Consider the following 13,460-nt stretch of genomic DNA (forward strand, 5'->3'; position numbering starts at 1 on the left):
TTGTAGAGTGAACTGTGTCAATCGACATCAAGTGTGCATTTGAGTCAGTTGTATAGGAGGTGTCTTTAGAAATAGAGTCAGTGATTGACTTCAGCCTGTCTGAAAAGAAATGAGAAAAATTATTCACAATCGTCTCAGAGCCAGAAATAACATGTTGTGGAGGGTTAGTGAGCTTGTTGACCATAGCAAACAGAGATTTGGGTCTGCACATAGAATTTTTGATAGTGGAAGAGAAGTATGAGGATCTTGCAGCATTAAGGGCTGTACGGTTATGAAGCAAATGTTCTTTCAAAGCCAATGAGTGCACAATGAGTCCAGTTTTCCTGTACAGTCTTTCCAAACGACGTCCCATAGCTTTCATTGCTCGAAGTTCCGGTGAACCAGGGTGAGACATGTGTAGATGGAACCAGTCTAGTTTTAACAGGAGCATGTTTGTCAAATATTTGGGAAATTGAATTATTATAAATACTGCATATTTCCGATGGACAGTTGGATAATAAACAGTCTGACAAAGTAGAAGACCTTATTGAATCGGAAATAACAGATGGAACCACAGAAGAGATTTTACGATAAGTGAGCATTTTTTTAATAAGCAATGTGGTTGTAGGAAAACTAAAACTGAAATTTTGAAGTTTGTGGTCTGAAAATGCAAAATCAGTACCAGTAACAAGAATATTACTTAAGCCAGATGTACATATAAGATCTAGTATATGACCCTTGGAGGGAGTAGCAAAAGTTACATGTTGAGTTAGACTGAAACAATCCAGGACAGACATCAGTAAATTACAAAGCACAGTGTGTTTATGTTTTAAAAATCACCAAGAAAAATCAAATAAGAATAACTAGCACAGACAAGGGTAAGTAACTTACTAATCTCAGAGAATAAGTCTGAATGAAATTTTGGAGGTCAATAGATTAAGATTACAGCCACAGAAGTTATGCCAGTCATTTTCAATGTAAGATATTCAAAAGATACAACGTCAATCTTAGATATTTTGACATTCTCACGACAAACTACAGCCAGTCCCCCACCTCTACAATGGAGCCGAGGTTGGGAGAAATGTGTGTACCCAGGTGGAGTTAAGAGGTTTAAGTTAAAAGGGTCATTTGGCACCTGCCAGGTTTCTGTCAAAAATAGAATGTCCAGATTTGTGTCAGTGATAATGTCATTTAGCACCAATGCTTTATCCATTAAAGAGCGAGTGTTCAGTAGTGCACATCGCATTTCCGATGACAAAATGGTGTGTGTGTGTGTGGTCACAATGTGCGTGCATGCTGGCTGGCGGTCGTTTGTGGGTGCGGGCATTTCGGGATGCCGCGGTTGCTCTTGGGGTGCCGCCGCTCTGCCCCCCGGAATGGAAATAATATAATTCTACTTTTCTCACTTTGTTCATCTTATCTTATCTTATCTTATTTGTTTTAGCGGGCAGACTGAGAAACACATGGCTAAAATATTTCAAATTTATTTAAACAGTATTTTAAAGTCAGACTCTATGGGAAGTCTAATTTGTTTTCCCCTAAAGTGGGCGTGAACTTTAGAGACATTTTATGACATTGCACCGGTTGTGCGTATAAAAGGACGGTGACGTGCTTTGTGTTTTCCTCAAAGTTAAGGAGTAAAAAATGTAAAAAGACAGGGCAAAATAACTTGTGAAATATCATTATGATACATAGTGCATCAAAATGCAGTGTTTGTCTAAAAGAATACAGAACGTTTGAAAGTTTTACGCACCATTTCTATGTGGTTGAGCAGGTGTCAATTTATTTCGTATCAAACTAACATTTTTGAAAATAGGAACATTTTTATCAATCCGAAAATATATGTGAGAATGACTTTAATAACACACAAAAGTCATTTAGCTCATGTTTCAATACTGAAGTTGCTGACTGTTGTATGTTCAGGAAGTGGTTTGTGAGATTTCAGTTCTGTGCATATAAGGGTGTTGTCTACAACATTCTTTTTTTCGATTGCAGTGACAGTCAAAGAACACCAGCTCTTGTTGGATTGAAAGCATATGGATTAGAATATTTTAAGGAATATGGCATATTCAGACGGTAATACATATTTTTCTTTTTTCATTTTATAGATATGTTGTTTGTGTTTTATCATTGTGGCAGGCAATGATGTGGCAGACACATAAAAGTGTGGCAGGCACATAAAAGTGTAACAAATGTTTGCAGCAGCAGCATTCTTTATATACCATTTTACAACGTGTCAATGTTTAATATCTAAACTAGTAGCTTAGTTAACACCCTGTTTCCAATAATTAATTGTTTTTGTGTAACTAGGTCGTGTGTACCAACAAATTTTCTAATATTTTTGCAGAATCTCAAAACACTGGATTTAGCTTAAGTGAAACCAGTCTGAAGAAAGCACATATAAAGTGTCTGAATACATATAGTAGTTCATGCCCTTTTGTCAAACCAGCTTTGAGTCTTCAGCCATGTCAGGTAATACACTGTACACAGTTTAATTTTTATTCCAGACAGTTCTCTCTCTCTCTCTCTCTCTCTCTCTCTCTCTCTCTCTCTCTCTCTCTCTCTCTCTCTCTCTATATATATATATATATATATATATATATTTATATATATATATATATATATATATATATATATATATATATATATATATATATATATATATATATATATATATATATATATATATATAAAATCAGAGTTTTCAGCTATAGGAATTTTTTGGAGGGGTTGACATAATTTTTGTGTCATGACTTTCTTTCTTCACAGGAGATTTCTAAAACATTCAAGAAACTTGAGAAAGTATGTCACCAGGTAAACATACAATTTTGTGGATACAAGGCATGTAACATATTATGAATAAGATCTGAGCCACAAAAATATCTGAGTATTTTCTTAACATGAAAGTAAAAATATTGTTGCAGGGGTTCAACAGAATTGTAAGAAGTCATCAAAAAGAAAGTTCATCTCTTGATGAGTCAAAGAACATCATCAGGGAACTGGCAGCTGAACTTGACAGAGTGGTACAGGTATCCATTAGTATTAAATGTTTTTCAGTTTAATTTATGTTTTATACGATCTGCTTAATTAATATATGAACTTGAAATCTTGCACATCCCTACAGTTTAAGAAGGTCTCCAAGATGGCTGAAAATATAAAAAGTAAAGAAACTAACGATGAACAACAGTACTATATTTTGCATTGGGCTGAACAGATAGAGTCAATATTACAAAGTAAACATATGGAAGAGGAGAAGGTTTGTTTCCGCATGTCTTCACAAGTAACTTTTTAACTGTTTTTCTTTTACTGAATTTACTTTGTTTAGTTTACTTTGGTTTTTGTTTGGATGTAGACATACACACCTTCCGAGAAGAGCACCATGGAGAGTAAAATTAAATGGAAGAAAGCTAAAGGAATCTTGTCTGATTGGGCTTGTAGACTAAAAGATAAGAAAGAGGTATGTGTGTCTTGTACGGTATGTAAAACATTTTAGAGAGATTAGCCATGTTATGCACCCAAGTCACTATAGTTCGCATTAACATGTAATCGATAGGGACTAAGATAAAGCATATTTGGCGTGCTGTCGGAAGGGAGGGCTCCGCCTCCGAGCTTGGAATTTTATCCCAAACCCAGAGTACCCCCTCCTCTTTAAATAGGATAGATGAAAGTAGCTGAGAGTGAGGTGCCTTTTTGGGCTGAATGGTTGGATCACATGACCATGCTCCTCTCGAACTTAGTTAAATAAACTTAATTTAATTTGAATTTATGATGCCTGACTAATGTCTTGCTGTTGTTCTTTTTTGTATAAAGAACTCAGTATGTCCAAAAGAAGAAGAAACACTTAAGGACCTTCACAAACAATGCAAGCAGGGAGAGATCAGCATACTTCCAGTGATGGACTGGATGATGTGGACTGTCCTACAGTCAGAAAGCTTTGAGGTAAAGGCTATAAATGTTCATAGATTAATCTAATCAAAGTATATGTGTTAGGTATAAAACACCATTTCTCATAGGCTCTTACCTTTTCATTTAGTTGTTCAACTCACTAAGATCTAAATTATTTTCCCATCAGATAATGCATACATTGTTTTGTTTAAAATAAAAAAATACTGTGCAAGTACCTCATTACCATAGCATGTTTCATTAGTGATTTATAAGGTGAGATGTTGGATACATTTTTGCAGGAAATGTAGTAAACTGCAATTTTATGTTTGAAACATAAAACTGGCAATTTCCAAAACCAAAGCTCGGGTCTTAGGAGGTTAACATTTTTTTAAAATGTATTATTGATTCATTTAATTAACATTGTTAAAGTACTTAGAAGGGTTTCTCTTTTAAATAGAATGAATCTTCCAATAGACAGTGGATAAAGAATAAACAGAGATCCAAAAATACAGGTGAGGTTTTTATGCAAAAAGTTTTCTCTCTGCATTCAGGCTAGCAGCGACTAGCAGTAGCAATGGCTGGTGATCTCATTGATTTCAATGGAAGCTTGGCGGCTTCAGGCGACACGGGCAACAGTGACCGTTGGGTACTGGATGGACGTGTCCAGTCACGCGGCAGGGTTGAGAAAAGTTGAACTTTTTTCAAATGATGAGCGACTTTTGAAAGTGACTACTAATGAGAGTTAAGCAGTTCAGTCAACGTCATCCGTCTTTCGTCAGTTACTGGAATGGACGGTATGGACCTCTTCAATGAGGTCGATAGGAGGCGTTTCTAAATCTGGTTGTCATAAACAAATGTGTACCATCCATTCCAGTAACTGGCGAGAGATGGATGACGTGAACTTCCCCCTTCTCATGGTGGTCGCTCCAGAAGGTCGCTCATCATTTGCATAGAGTTTAACTTTCTCAACTTTGTCACATTGCTGGACCTGTCCTTTCCATCCCTAGCGGTCACTGTCATTCGTGTCTCCAGAGGTCGCCAAGCTTCCATTGAAATAAATGAGATCATGTTGTTCTGCTAGTCAATGATTTCCAGGAAAAAAAATTCAGTCTTACATAGCTATTTAAAAGTGTTTAATCTTTGAAATGTTGGTACATCATTATAGGCAGAGACAGTGTCATTTGTTGGTTTACTTATTATTTAAAAGTGCAATTTCAAAACACTACTCTTTAGTTTGTTAAAATGTGGTTTTATGTTTTTTTATCTGTAGTTGGATTACCTATTCCCAATTCAGGTACTTTATCTATTCGTATTAATGTTTCAGTCAAGCATTTGCTTATAACATTTTTGTAATAAATGTTGTTGACAGTTTGCCATTTGATTTTTCATTTGTACAGTTTGGGATTGGATCAGAAAGTCAACGGGTACACCTCAATTGATATTATTGTTAACTGAATTAAAGCTTAAATATTATAAATGCACTAAACAAGGGTAAAGGTGTTCTGTAAGTACAGTCGTGTCACAGTTCCAGACTTGTTTAAAAATGCCTTTTTCTTTTTGTTCTTGTAGCTCTTGTAGTTCTGGATCCAAATACAGCCAACCCAGATCTCCTAGACTGTAAAGATGGAAAATCTGTAAGAGCAAATAACTTTAATCCAAAACGCAATAACTGGGATGATTTCCAAAGAAATCATTCTAAATTTGATGGCTGGACTTGTGTTCAAGCTAAAGAGGGTTATGACACAGGTCGCCATTACTGGGAGGTAAACGTAAAGAAAAAATGTGAGTGGCGAGTGGGTGTTGTGAAGGACTCAGCCCCCCGAAAAGGTTTTCTCACTATGAATCCAAAAACAGGTTACTGGAATCTTCGTCTGCAACTGGGAACTATAATTGCTCTGACTGAACCAGTCACTAAACTTGCCAATGTGCCAACACCCTCTAAAATAGGAGTTTATCTGGACATAGAGGAGGGTCAGGTCTCTTTCTATGATGCAGAGAAAAGAAGACATATTTATACATTTAACACAGACTTTAATGGGACTGAAAAAATTTACCCAATGTTTGGCACTATTGAGACAGACAGAGCATTGGTGATTTCATAACCAAATATAAGCATACACTGTCAAAAATAAAGGTACAAGGCTGTCACTGGGGCAGTACCCTTTAATAAAAGGTCCTAATATGTACCATTTAGGTACAAATGTGTATCTTTGAACTGCCAAAATGCACTCTGGTGCAAATGTGTACCTTTTTGAAAGGGTACTGTCCCAATGACAACTTTTGTACCTTTATTTCTGAGAGTGTATAAGAAGAGTTTTGTTGCTAAACGAGATAAATCCATTTTTTAACATTTTTGTCAAAACATGTTTATTATGTTATCATGTTATTATTTTGTTTTATAGTGCTACTTAGCTGTATTTTTTAAGTTATGAAGGTTTAAATCAAAACAAACCAACTGCAGTTGCATTGAAATTAATTGGAATGCACAACCAGAAAAACGAGATTTCTGAACAATTAAAAACACGGTGGTTATCTCGTTTTGCAACGAAACTCTTCATATATACACACACCACCATGTTGATGATGACCACAACTGTAGCCTGTACCAACCAAATTGCAAAGGCTGTTACTTAGTCATTAAATTTTGTAATAAGCATAATTAATTATGAGTAATTAATGCTATGAAAAACAATCAAAGTAATAAAATCTATACTAAAATGTTTTCTGTAAAGCTTCTTTGATCAACTGGGAAAGGCAATATAAACTGAATTAAATGTTTAATTTGTTAGTTCATTAAAGCAGTTAATGGTTCACATACAATCTGTATGTGGACTCAGGATTTCTTTTTTTTCTCTGGCATAGTCCAAAGTGACTAACTTCCACTTCCAATATGTTTTTGTCATGGTCCTGCCTTCTTGTTAGAGTTTTTGCTCCTTGTGCAGGATCATGACAGCATGTGTTTTGTGTGGTAGCGCATGGTCATGGGGTGCTTCACAATATGCTTCCTCATCCCCTTGTTCCTTCATCCTACGACCCGGAAACCGATCGAACTCTGCCATTTTGTAGGACATCTCAATTATTTAATTGCACAGTGAGGAGGAGAGGAACAAGGAGTTAGGAGGCTTTCTGAGGAGTCATGAAACATTTTCTATGGGCCACTGATTGACTTGTTAATTTGGCCCAAAAGCTTTCCTAAATTTGTTTGTTTGCACATTGTTGCACTAATGCAGCTAAATATACTATTGTCCCAAACTGTATTCACAGGAATCAGATCTATTTTTAACCGAAAGCACTCACTGTCAGTTGGTAAGGAATTTTGGAGGGCTTAATTGCATAAGGTACACACGTGAAAACAGCGCTTTTTTGGTTCCCACCCAAATGGGGCATTTTGTCATGCTATAACATATGATCTGTGAGGTATTTTGAGCTGAATCTTCAAAGACACATTCTAGGCACACCTGAGATATAACATCTTGAAAAATATGCATAATATGCAGAGGTGGGACCAAGTCATTGTTTTGCAAGTCACGAGTAAGTCTCAAGTCTTTGCATTCAAGTCTCGAGTCAAGTCCCGAGTCAAGACAGGCAAGTCTAAGTTGAGTTGCAAGTCATTAACTTTACACTTTTACAAGTTTTAAACAAGTCATTAGTGCTCTTTGTCCAAATTAGTATCAGTATTAATAATCATATAAAATGTATATTAATTTATAGAATATGTTTAAAATAGCAGTTTAATTTTATACAAGATGGGTGCCATCTAGTAGAACTACTTGTTCAATTTAGGGATTGTGCCTAAACAGGACAAGGAGTGAAGAAAAACAAAATTTTATTAGTAACAAAATATACTCTCGGGTTACAAGCCCTGCACTCTTCGAGGGTCTGATATGAACCATGCAGACAGAACACAGAAGTTTGAGATCCTATACATTAAAATATTGTACATATAAAAATGAACACTTTTCAAATGGAAAGTTTAACACTGTAAAACTGAAGAAAACTGAAGGCAGCTAAGTTAGTAGATTATATGAAAAACCATCAGGACATCAACAGGCTTATTTTAGTGCATTTGGATCCTTACCCACAAATGAAGTAGGCTAATAAACTTGGACAGATGATTTAAATGTTGTTTAGTCATATGTGCATTGTTAACTCTCTGGATTGTATGTTCCAGCACTGCTCAACGCGTCCATTTCTCCACATGGACTGTTTGTTTACAGTGTCGCTTGAGCTAGGTTCGACTTCATCTGGCGATACGCAGTTCGCTTGGTGATATCAAAGTACCAGAGCGATTCAAATAAAAGGAGAATTATGAGTGTTATTTCTCGAATCGCTCTCGCAGTACTTTGATGTCATTCGCATGTCGGTTCTTGAGGCACCACACGGTTTCCAGGCACTTTTGCATCATCACGGTAATTTGATTTAATACGCCGCTCGAATCACACAACAGGTCAAGTGCACGCTGCAGGGACCCATCTAGAGAGATAATAAGGACTCTGATCTGTTTATGAAGTCACAGGGCTCAAGTCCAAGTCAATTCTTGAGTCTGTCAAAGTCTAAGTCGAGTCTCAAGTCTTTTTTAATTTTGTCGAGTCGCAAGTCACCAAATTTGTCCAGTCAAGTTGCAAGTCATGTGACTTGAGTCATCCCTGATGATTATACACTCACCGGCCACTTTATTAGGTACACCTTACTAGTACCGGGTTGGACCCCCTTTTGCCTTCAGAACTGGTTAATCCTTCGTGGCATAGTTTCAGCAAAGTACTGGAAACATTCCCCAGAGATTTTGGTCCATATTGATAGGATAGCATCATGCAGTTGCTGCAGATTTGTCGGCTTCACATCAATGATGCGAATCTCCTGTTTCACCACATCCCAAAAATGACTGTGGAGGCCATTTGAGTACAGTGAACTCATTGTCATGTTCAAGAAACCAGTCTGAGATGATTCACGTTTTATAACATGCCACATTATCCTGCTTGAAGTAGCCATCAGAGGATGGGTATACTATGGTTATAAATGGATGGACATGGTCAGAAACAATACTCAGGTAGGCTGTGCTAAATTTGTACTAATGGGTCCAAAGTTTGCCAAGAAACCATTACACCACCATCACCAGCCTGAACCATTGATACAAGGCAGGATGGATCCATGCTTTCATGTTGTTGACGCCAAATTCTGACCCTAACATCTGAAAGTCGCAGCAGAAATCGAGACACATCAGACCAGGCAACATTTTTCCAGTCTTCAACTGTCCAATTTTGGTGAGCTCGTGCAAATTGTAGCCTCTTTTTCCTATTTGTAGTGGAGGTGAGTGTTACCCGGTGGGGTCTTCTGCTGTTGTAGCCCATCCGCCTCAAGGTTGTGTGTTGTGGCTTCACAAATGCTTTGCTGCATACCTCGGTTGTAAGAGTGGTTATTTTAGTCAAAGTTGCTCTTCTATCAGCTTGAATTAGTCGGCCCATCCTCCTCTGACCTCTAGCATCAACATCATCGTCTTGACCCTGTCTACATGCCTTAATGCATTGAGTTGCTGACATGTGATTGGCTGATAAGAAATTTGCGTGAACGAGCAGTTGGACAGGTGTACCTAATAAAGTGGCCGGTTAGTGTATGTGCCCTTTAAATCAAAATTGATTTTACATTCAATTGGATTTAGTTGCATGAAATGTTCATAATTTGCCCTGTTTAACACAATTTTCAAAGTGGGAATATTTTTCTCAGAACTATATTAGAACTAACCCAGAACGCTTCTGCACTGTCCTGCTAAAAAAACAATAGACACCATCACAGAAATTCTATTGGTTTTATTGGTTTTATTGGGAATTTTATTGGTTCTAATGGAATATGGCCCAAAACACACTACAGTGTATTGGTCTTTGTTAGTCTCTAATGTTTTCGGTAATGGTTTTATTGTTTTTCTCAGCAGGGTGGTAAGTTTTTATTGTTATTCTTTTGTCACAAAACATTTATGAAGCTAATCTATAGACGGTTTCATTGGACACACGTGCGGTGACATGATTACGGGTCTGTTCGGAACTTTACTTCTGTTTCTGTTTGTTTAATAGTCTGACAAGTTGGTAAACTGAACTCTTGAATAAATTCTAGGGCTGTCAAAAGATTAATCGCGATTAATCGCATCCAAAATAAAAGTTTGTGTTAACATAACAAATGTGTGTGTATGGTGTATAATTATTATTCATATATAAAAACACACCCAATTATGTATATATTTAAGAAAAATGTATTATATTTATATATAAAATATTTATATTCATATATAATATAAATTATATAAATGTATATACAGTATTTAAATGCAAATATTTCTTAAATATATACCTGAATGTGTCGGTATTTATATATACATAATATTTAGACACAGTACACACACATATGTTATGTAAACACAAACTTTTATTTTGGATGCGATTAATCGCGATTAATCTTTTGACAGCCCTAATATTTAAAATAACAAATGTTTTGGTTTTCTAGGTAATCTACATGTTGTTTATTTTGCTTGTTATATAAATAAACTACTTTAAAAGGACTTTGTTGTTATTTATTCTTAGCAGAGTTTGCAGAAAGTTATGTGATGACCACGAAAGCCGCTTGTTTATGTTGTTACTGCTGAAACCGTCTTTGTTGTTGTCCGTGTTGTATGCTGTAACTATATGTGGGAAATACACAATAAAAATACACTGCGACAGGTATAGTCCACATATTAAATCCTACCCTATAAATTGAATACCCTAATTACTGTTGGTCTTTGTTTTAATAGATACTATATGGTAGAGTTGGGAAAGTCCATACTAAGTTATTATGTTTGAATGATACCACTTAATTTCCTTTTGGTTAGATTAAATTTGTTTAGACATACCTACAGTAGTGCGTAAGAGAAAAACAATCCACATGATCACCTTACTCATCTATTCGCTGTATGAGTCATTTTAGATGATCTTTTTTCAGGTTCATGGACTATCCCTATCCGACTTTCTGATTGTTGACTTGTGCTTTGTGGGTTGTAAATATTTTATATTAAGGTGCATGGTCCAAGGAGCTGAAAGGATCTAGAAATATATCTGTGCAAGTGCCAAATACCAACAAAAATGATTGGCATTAATAAAATAAAAGAGCTGGTAAGTTGCAGCACTTGTCTGTCTCACCCAGTCACCCTCATAAGTTTTGTGGAAGACCAAAATACAGGTATAGTGTACTAAAGAAAATACCTGTCTTATATCTGTTTTTTGTTCCGTGAAAATGTATCACCAGAAAGTAATATTCATCACTCCAATTGAAAAAGAAAAAAATTGTTTAAAAATACAACTTTCAATTTTCAACAGACAATTTTTAGTGGATATTATTTCAGTTTTCAAATGCACTTCCTCAAATTCAGTGGTTAAATTCGAAAGAAAAAATACAGAATTTGAGGAAGCAATTTTTTAAAAATAATAATATAATAATTTTTTTTATAAAAAAAGGCTTGTGACTGTAGTATGATTTTCACAATCAAGCCAAAATTAAAAGACATTCAGTGAAAAAAAATAAAGACTGGATTTACTTACAAATATAGTGCATCATTTTTGCATACTTGTAAGTTTCACTTGGAATTGGAGTTGTTTAGTGTGTGTTCCCGAGCAGACTACACTGCATACGCTATGACCTGCTATTTGGCAGACCTGTTTGATTAAATTTTGTCAATAAAGATATGTCACCAATTCTCCCTCTTTCCACAGATAAGCCCATAACTCTGTTCCAAACAAGCAGGTGCTTATCTGTGCTGAGCCTTAAGTCTGTAAAGGTTTGTGAACCTAAATATCTTGGCGATAATTGCAGTGACCAAAACGGCAAGGTAGAGATAATTGACTGTATCTTTGCCATAGAGTGTCATTGCCATAGCCACCATCACATTGATAATCACCAAACACTTGATACAGCGGTTCTCTCGAAGCGGACTTGGTGTCACTTTCTCCCATTGAGATTAACTACAGCAAGATCAAGTGCTGAGTCAGAAAATGTCTAAGAAGTGGCCATTGTAGAATTTAAAATATCAGTTAAAGGCTCTCTAAACGAATTCATGCGTTTTAAACCATAAAACATTTTTTGTTACATACAGCAAACATCTTCTCACTATCTGCTTGCTGCCTGTCCGCTGATCAAGCTGTAAAAAAACGCGATCTCTGTAGACAGCCCAGCTCTACAAACTTCAATATAAACACAGTGGCCAAACCTGCACCACAAAACAAAACAAAGTGTTCCAGCCAATAAACGCTAAGAAGGATTTGGGGGTTGGGTTTGGGCGTGTTTATGAAAGCACGGAAGGGAGGGGGAGGGGGAGGAATTAACTACGCTCAGTTTGTTTGAAAAACACATTTCAAAAATCAACACACCGATTTGCTTAGAGAGCCTTTAAGCTGTTGTATGAACTTCCTGTGTGTTCTGTTGAACACCTTTTCTGGGCGGACTGCAGAGAGAGCTCTGCTCAGCAATTGACGGAAGTTGTTTTCACTTTTGCACCCATGCACATGCACATGAAATTGACACTCTCGTACAGCTACATAAATAGCAACACATTAATATGTTAGTAGAGCATCAAAGCCTATGATCTAGATACATATTAATACAAGTATTTTTTGTTTAGCCAATCTGTAAAAGTTTCTTTGTTCTCTGAATGGTATAAAATGTATTGTTTTGCCTGATATGCTTTGGAAGAAGCAGTTTAAAGGCTATTAGAATTGCAAATTCTGTGTCCTTTCTCTTCCTCCCCTGATCTTGGTGGTCTTTTTCTGGGAATCAATGCAGAATATGCAGCCATATCTATAAAAGTAACTTAACAGTACTGAAATATGGATTGTCCTGTCTTTTATTGCTTATGTTCAGGGGGAAAGGAAGCAAAACACGTCAAATAATTTGCAGTAAGGAAATTTATTGGGACAATTCCCAAAACAGGAAAAGAAACTCCACTATGACTGCACTATTTTGACCTTCTTTCAAAGGCATGATATACTGCTGCAACTGTTTTTTGTAAATCATGTGACAATTTAAAAAAGCGCATCCTTGTTCCTGCTCAGAGTGCCGTAGGCTACCGTGCACACGAGAACCAGGAATGTAAAATCTACAGTAATTTACTGGCAGCTAGTTGCCAGTAATACCCAGTAATACTGAAATTTCTACAGAAATTTTTTACAGTGTATGTTTGCGTTGTTGCAGCCCATAATTAGTTGCATCCTGTGGTCGCCAACGTTTGCTCTTATCAGTCGTTTGATTAATAGTATAGTATAATAGTATAATGATCACAGTTAGTGTAAGGGGAGGTAAGGGAGACGTTCCAGACAGGGTGATATCACTGAAGGTATATATTTGCGGCCCGCTTGGCTGTACATTATCCCACATATTACACATAAAAACACAAATTTATTTGATATCTTTTATTAGCACTTTAAAAAAAATGTAAACCATGAGTAGGAAACCTGTTTCCTAATGCAGTGGTTCTCAAACTTTTTCTGCGTGCGGCCCCCCTTTTGTATGGCGCATTCCTTTGCAGCCCCCCCAAAGAAAATGTATGACAAGAAACTGTTTTAAAACTCAACTTTTGATTA

General features: G+C 36.3%; 1 protein-coding gene across 1 annotated transcript; it reads left to right on the forward strand.

Moving 5' to 3' along the window:
• Positions 1 to 1,918: 1,918 nt before the first annotated feature.
• On the forward strand, positions 1,919 to 6,586 carry LOC141350274 (uncharacterized). The gene is made up of 11 exons (XM_073855224.1): positions 1,919 to 2,055; positions 2,327 to 2,451; positions 2,749 to 2,793; positions 2,904 to 3,008; positions 3,104 to 3,235; positions 3,332 to 3,436; positions 3,790 to 3,918; positions 4,322 to 4,376; positions 5,135 to 5,158; positions 5,262 to 5,288; positions 5,434 to 6,586. Exons 1-11 carry the CDS (start codon positions 2,040 to 2,042, stop codon positions 5,964 to 5,966), a joined length of 1,296 nt encoding a protein of 431 aa, XP_073711325.1. The 5' UTR covers positions 1,919 to 2,039; the 3' UTR covers positions 5,967 to 6,586.
• Positions 6,587 to 13,460: the final 6,874 nt, after the last annotated feature.

Source organism: Misgurnus anguillicaudatus, chromosome 17 (assembly GCF_027580225.2).
Source record: "Misgurnus anguillicaudatus chromosome 17, ASM2758022v2, whole genome shotgun sequence".
NCBI lineage: Eukaryota > Metazoa > Chordata > Actinopteri > Cypriniformes > Cobitidae > Misgurnus > Misgurnus anguillicaudatus.

Bases quoted from the DNA above. Each gene is read 5' to 3' on its own strand.
- LOC141350274 (XM_073855224.1), top strand. The intron at 3,009-3,103 runs GTATCCATTAGT...ACATCCCTACAG, and splicing joins AACTTGACAGAGTGGTACAG to TTTAAGAAGGTCTCCAAGAT. The intron at 3,236-3,331 runs GTTTGTTTCCGC...GTTTGGATGTAG, and splicing joins AACATATGGAAGAGGAGAAG to ACATACACACCTTCCGAGAA.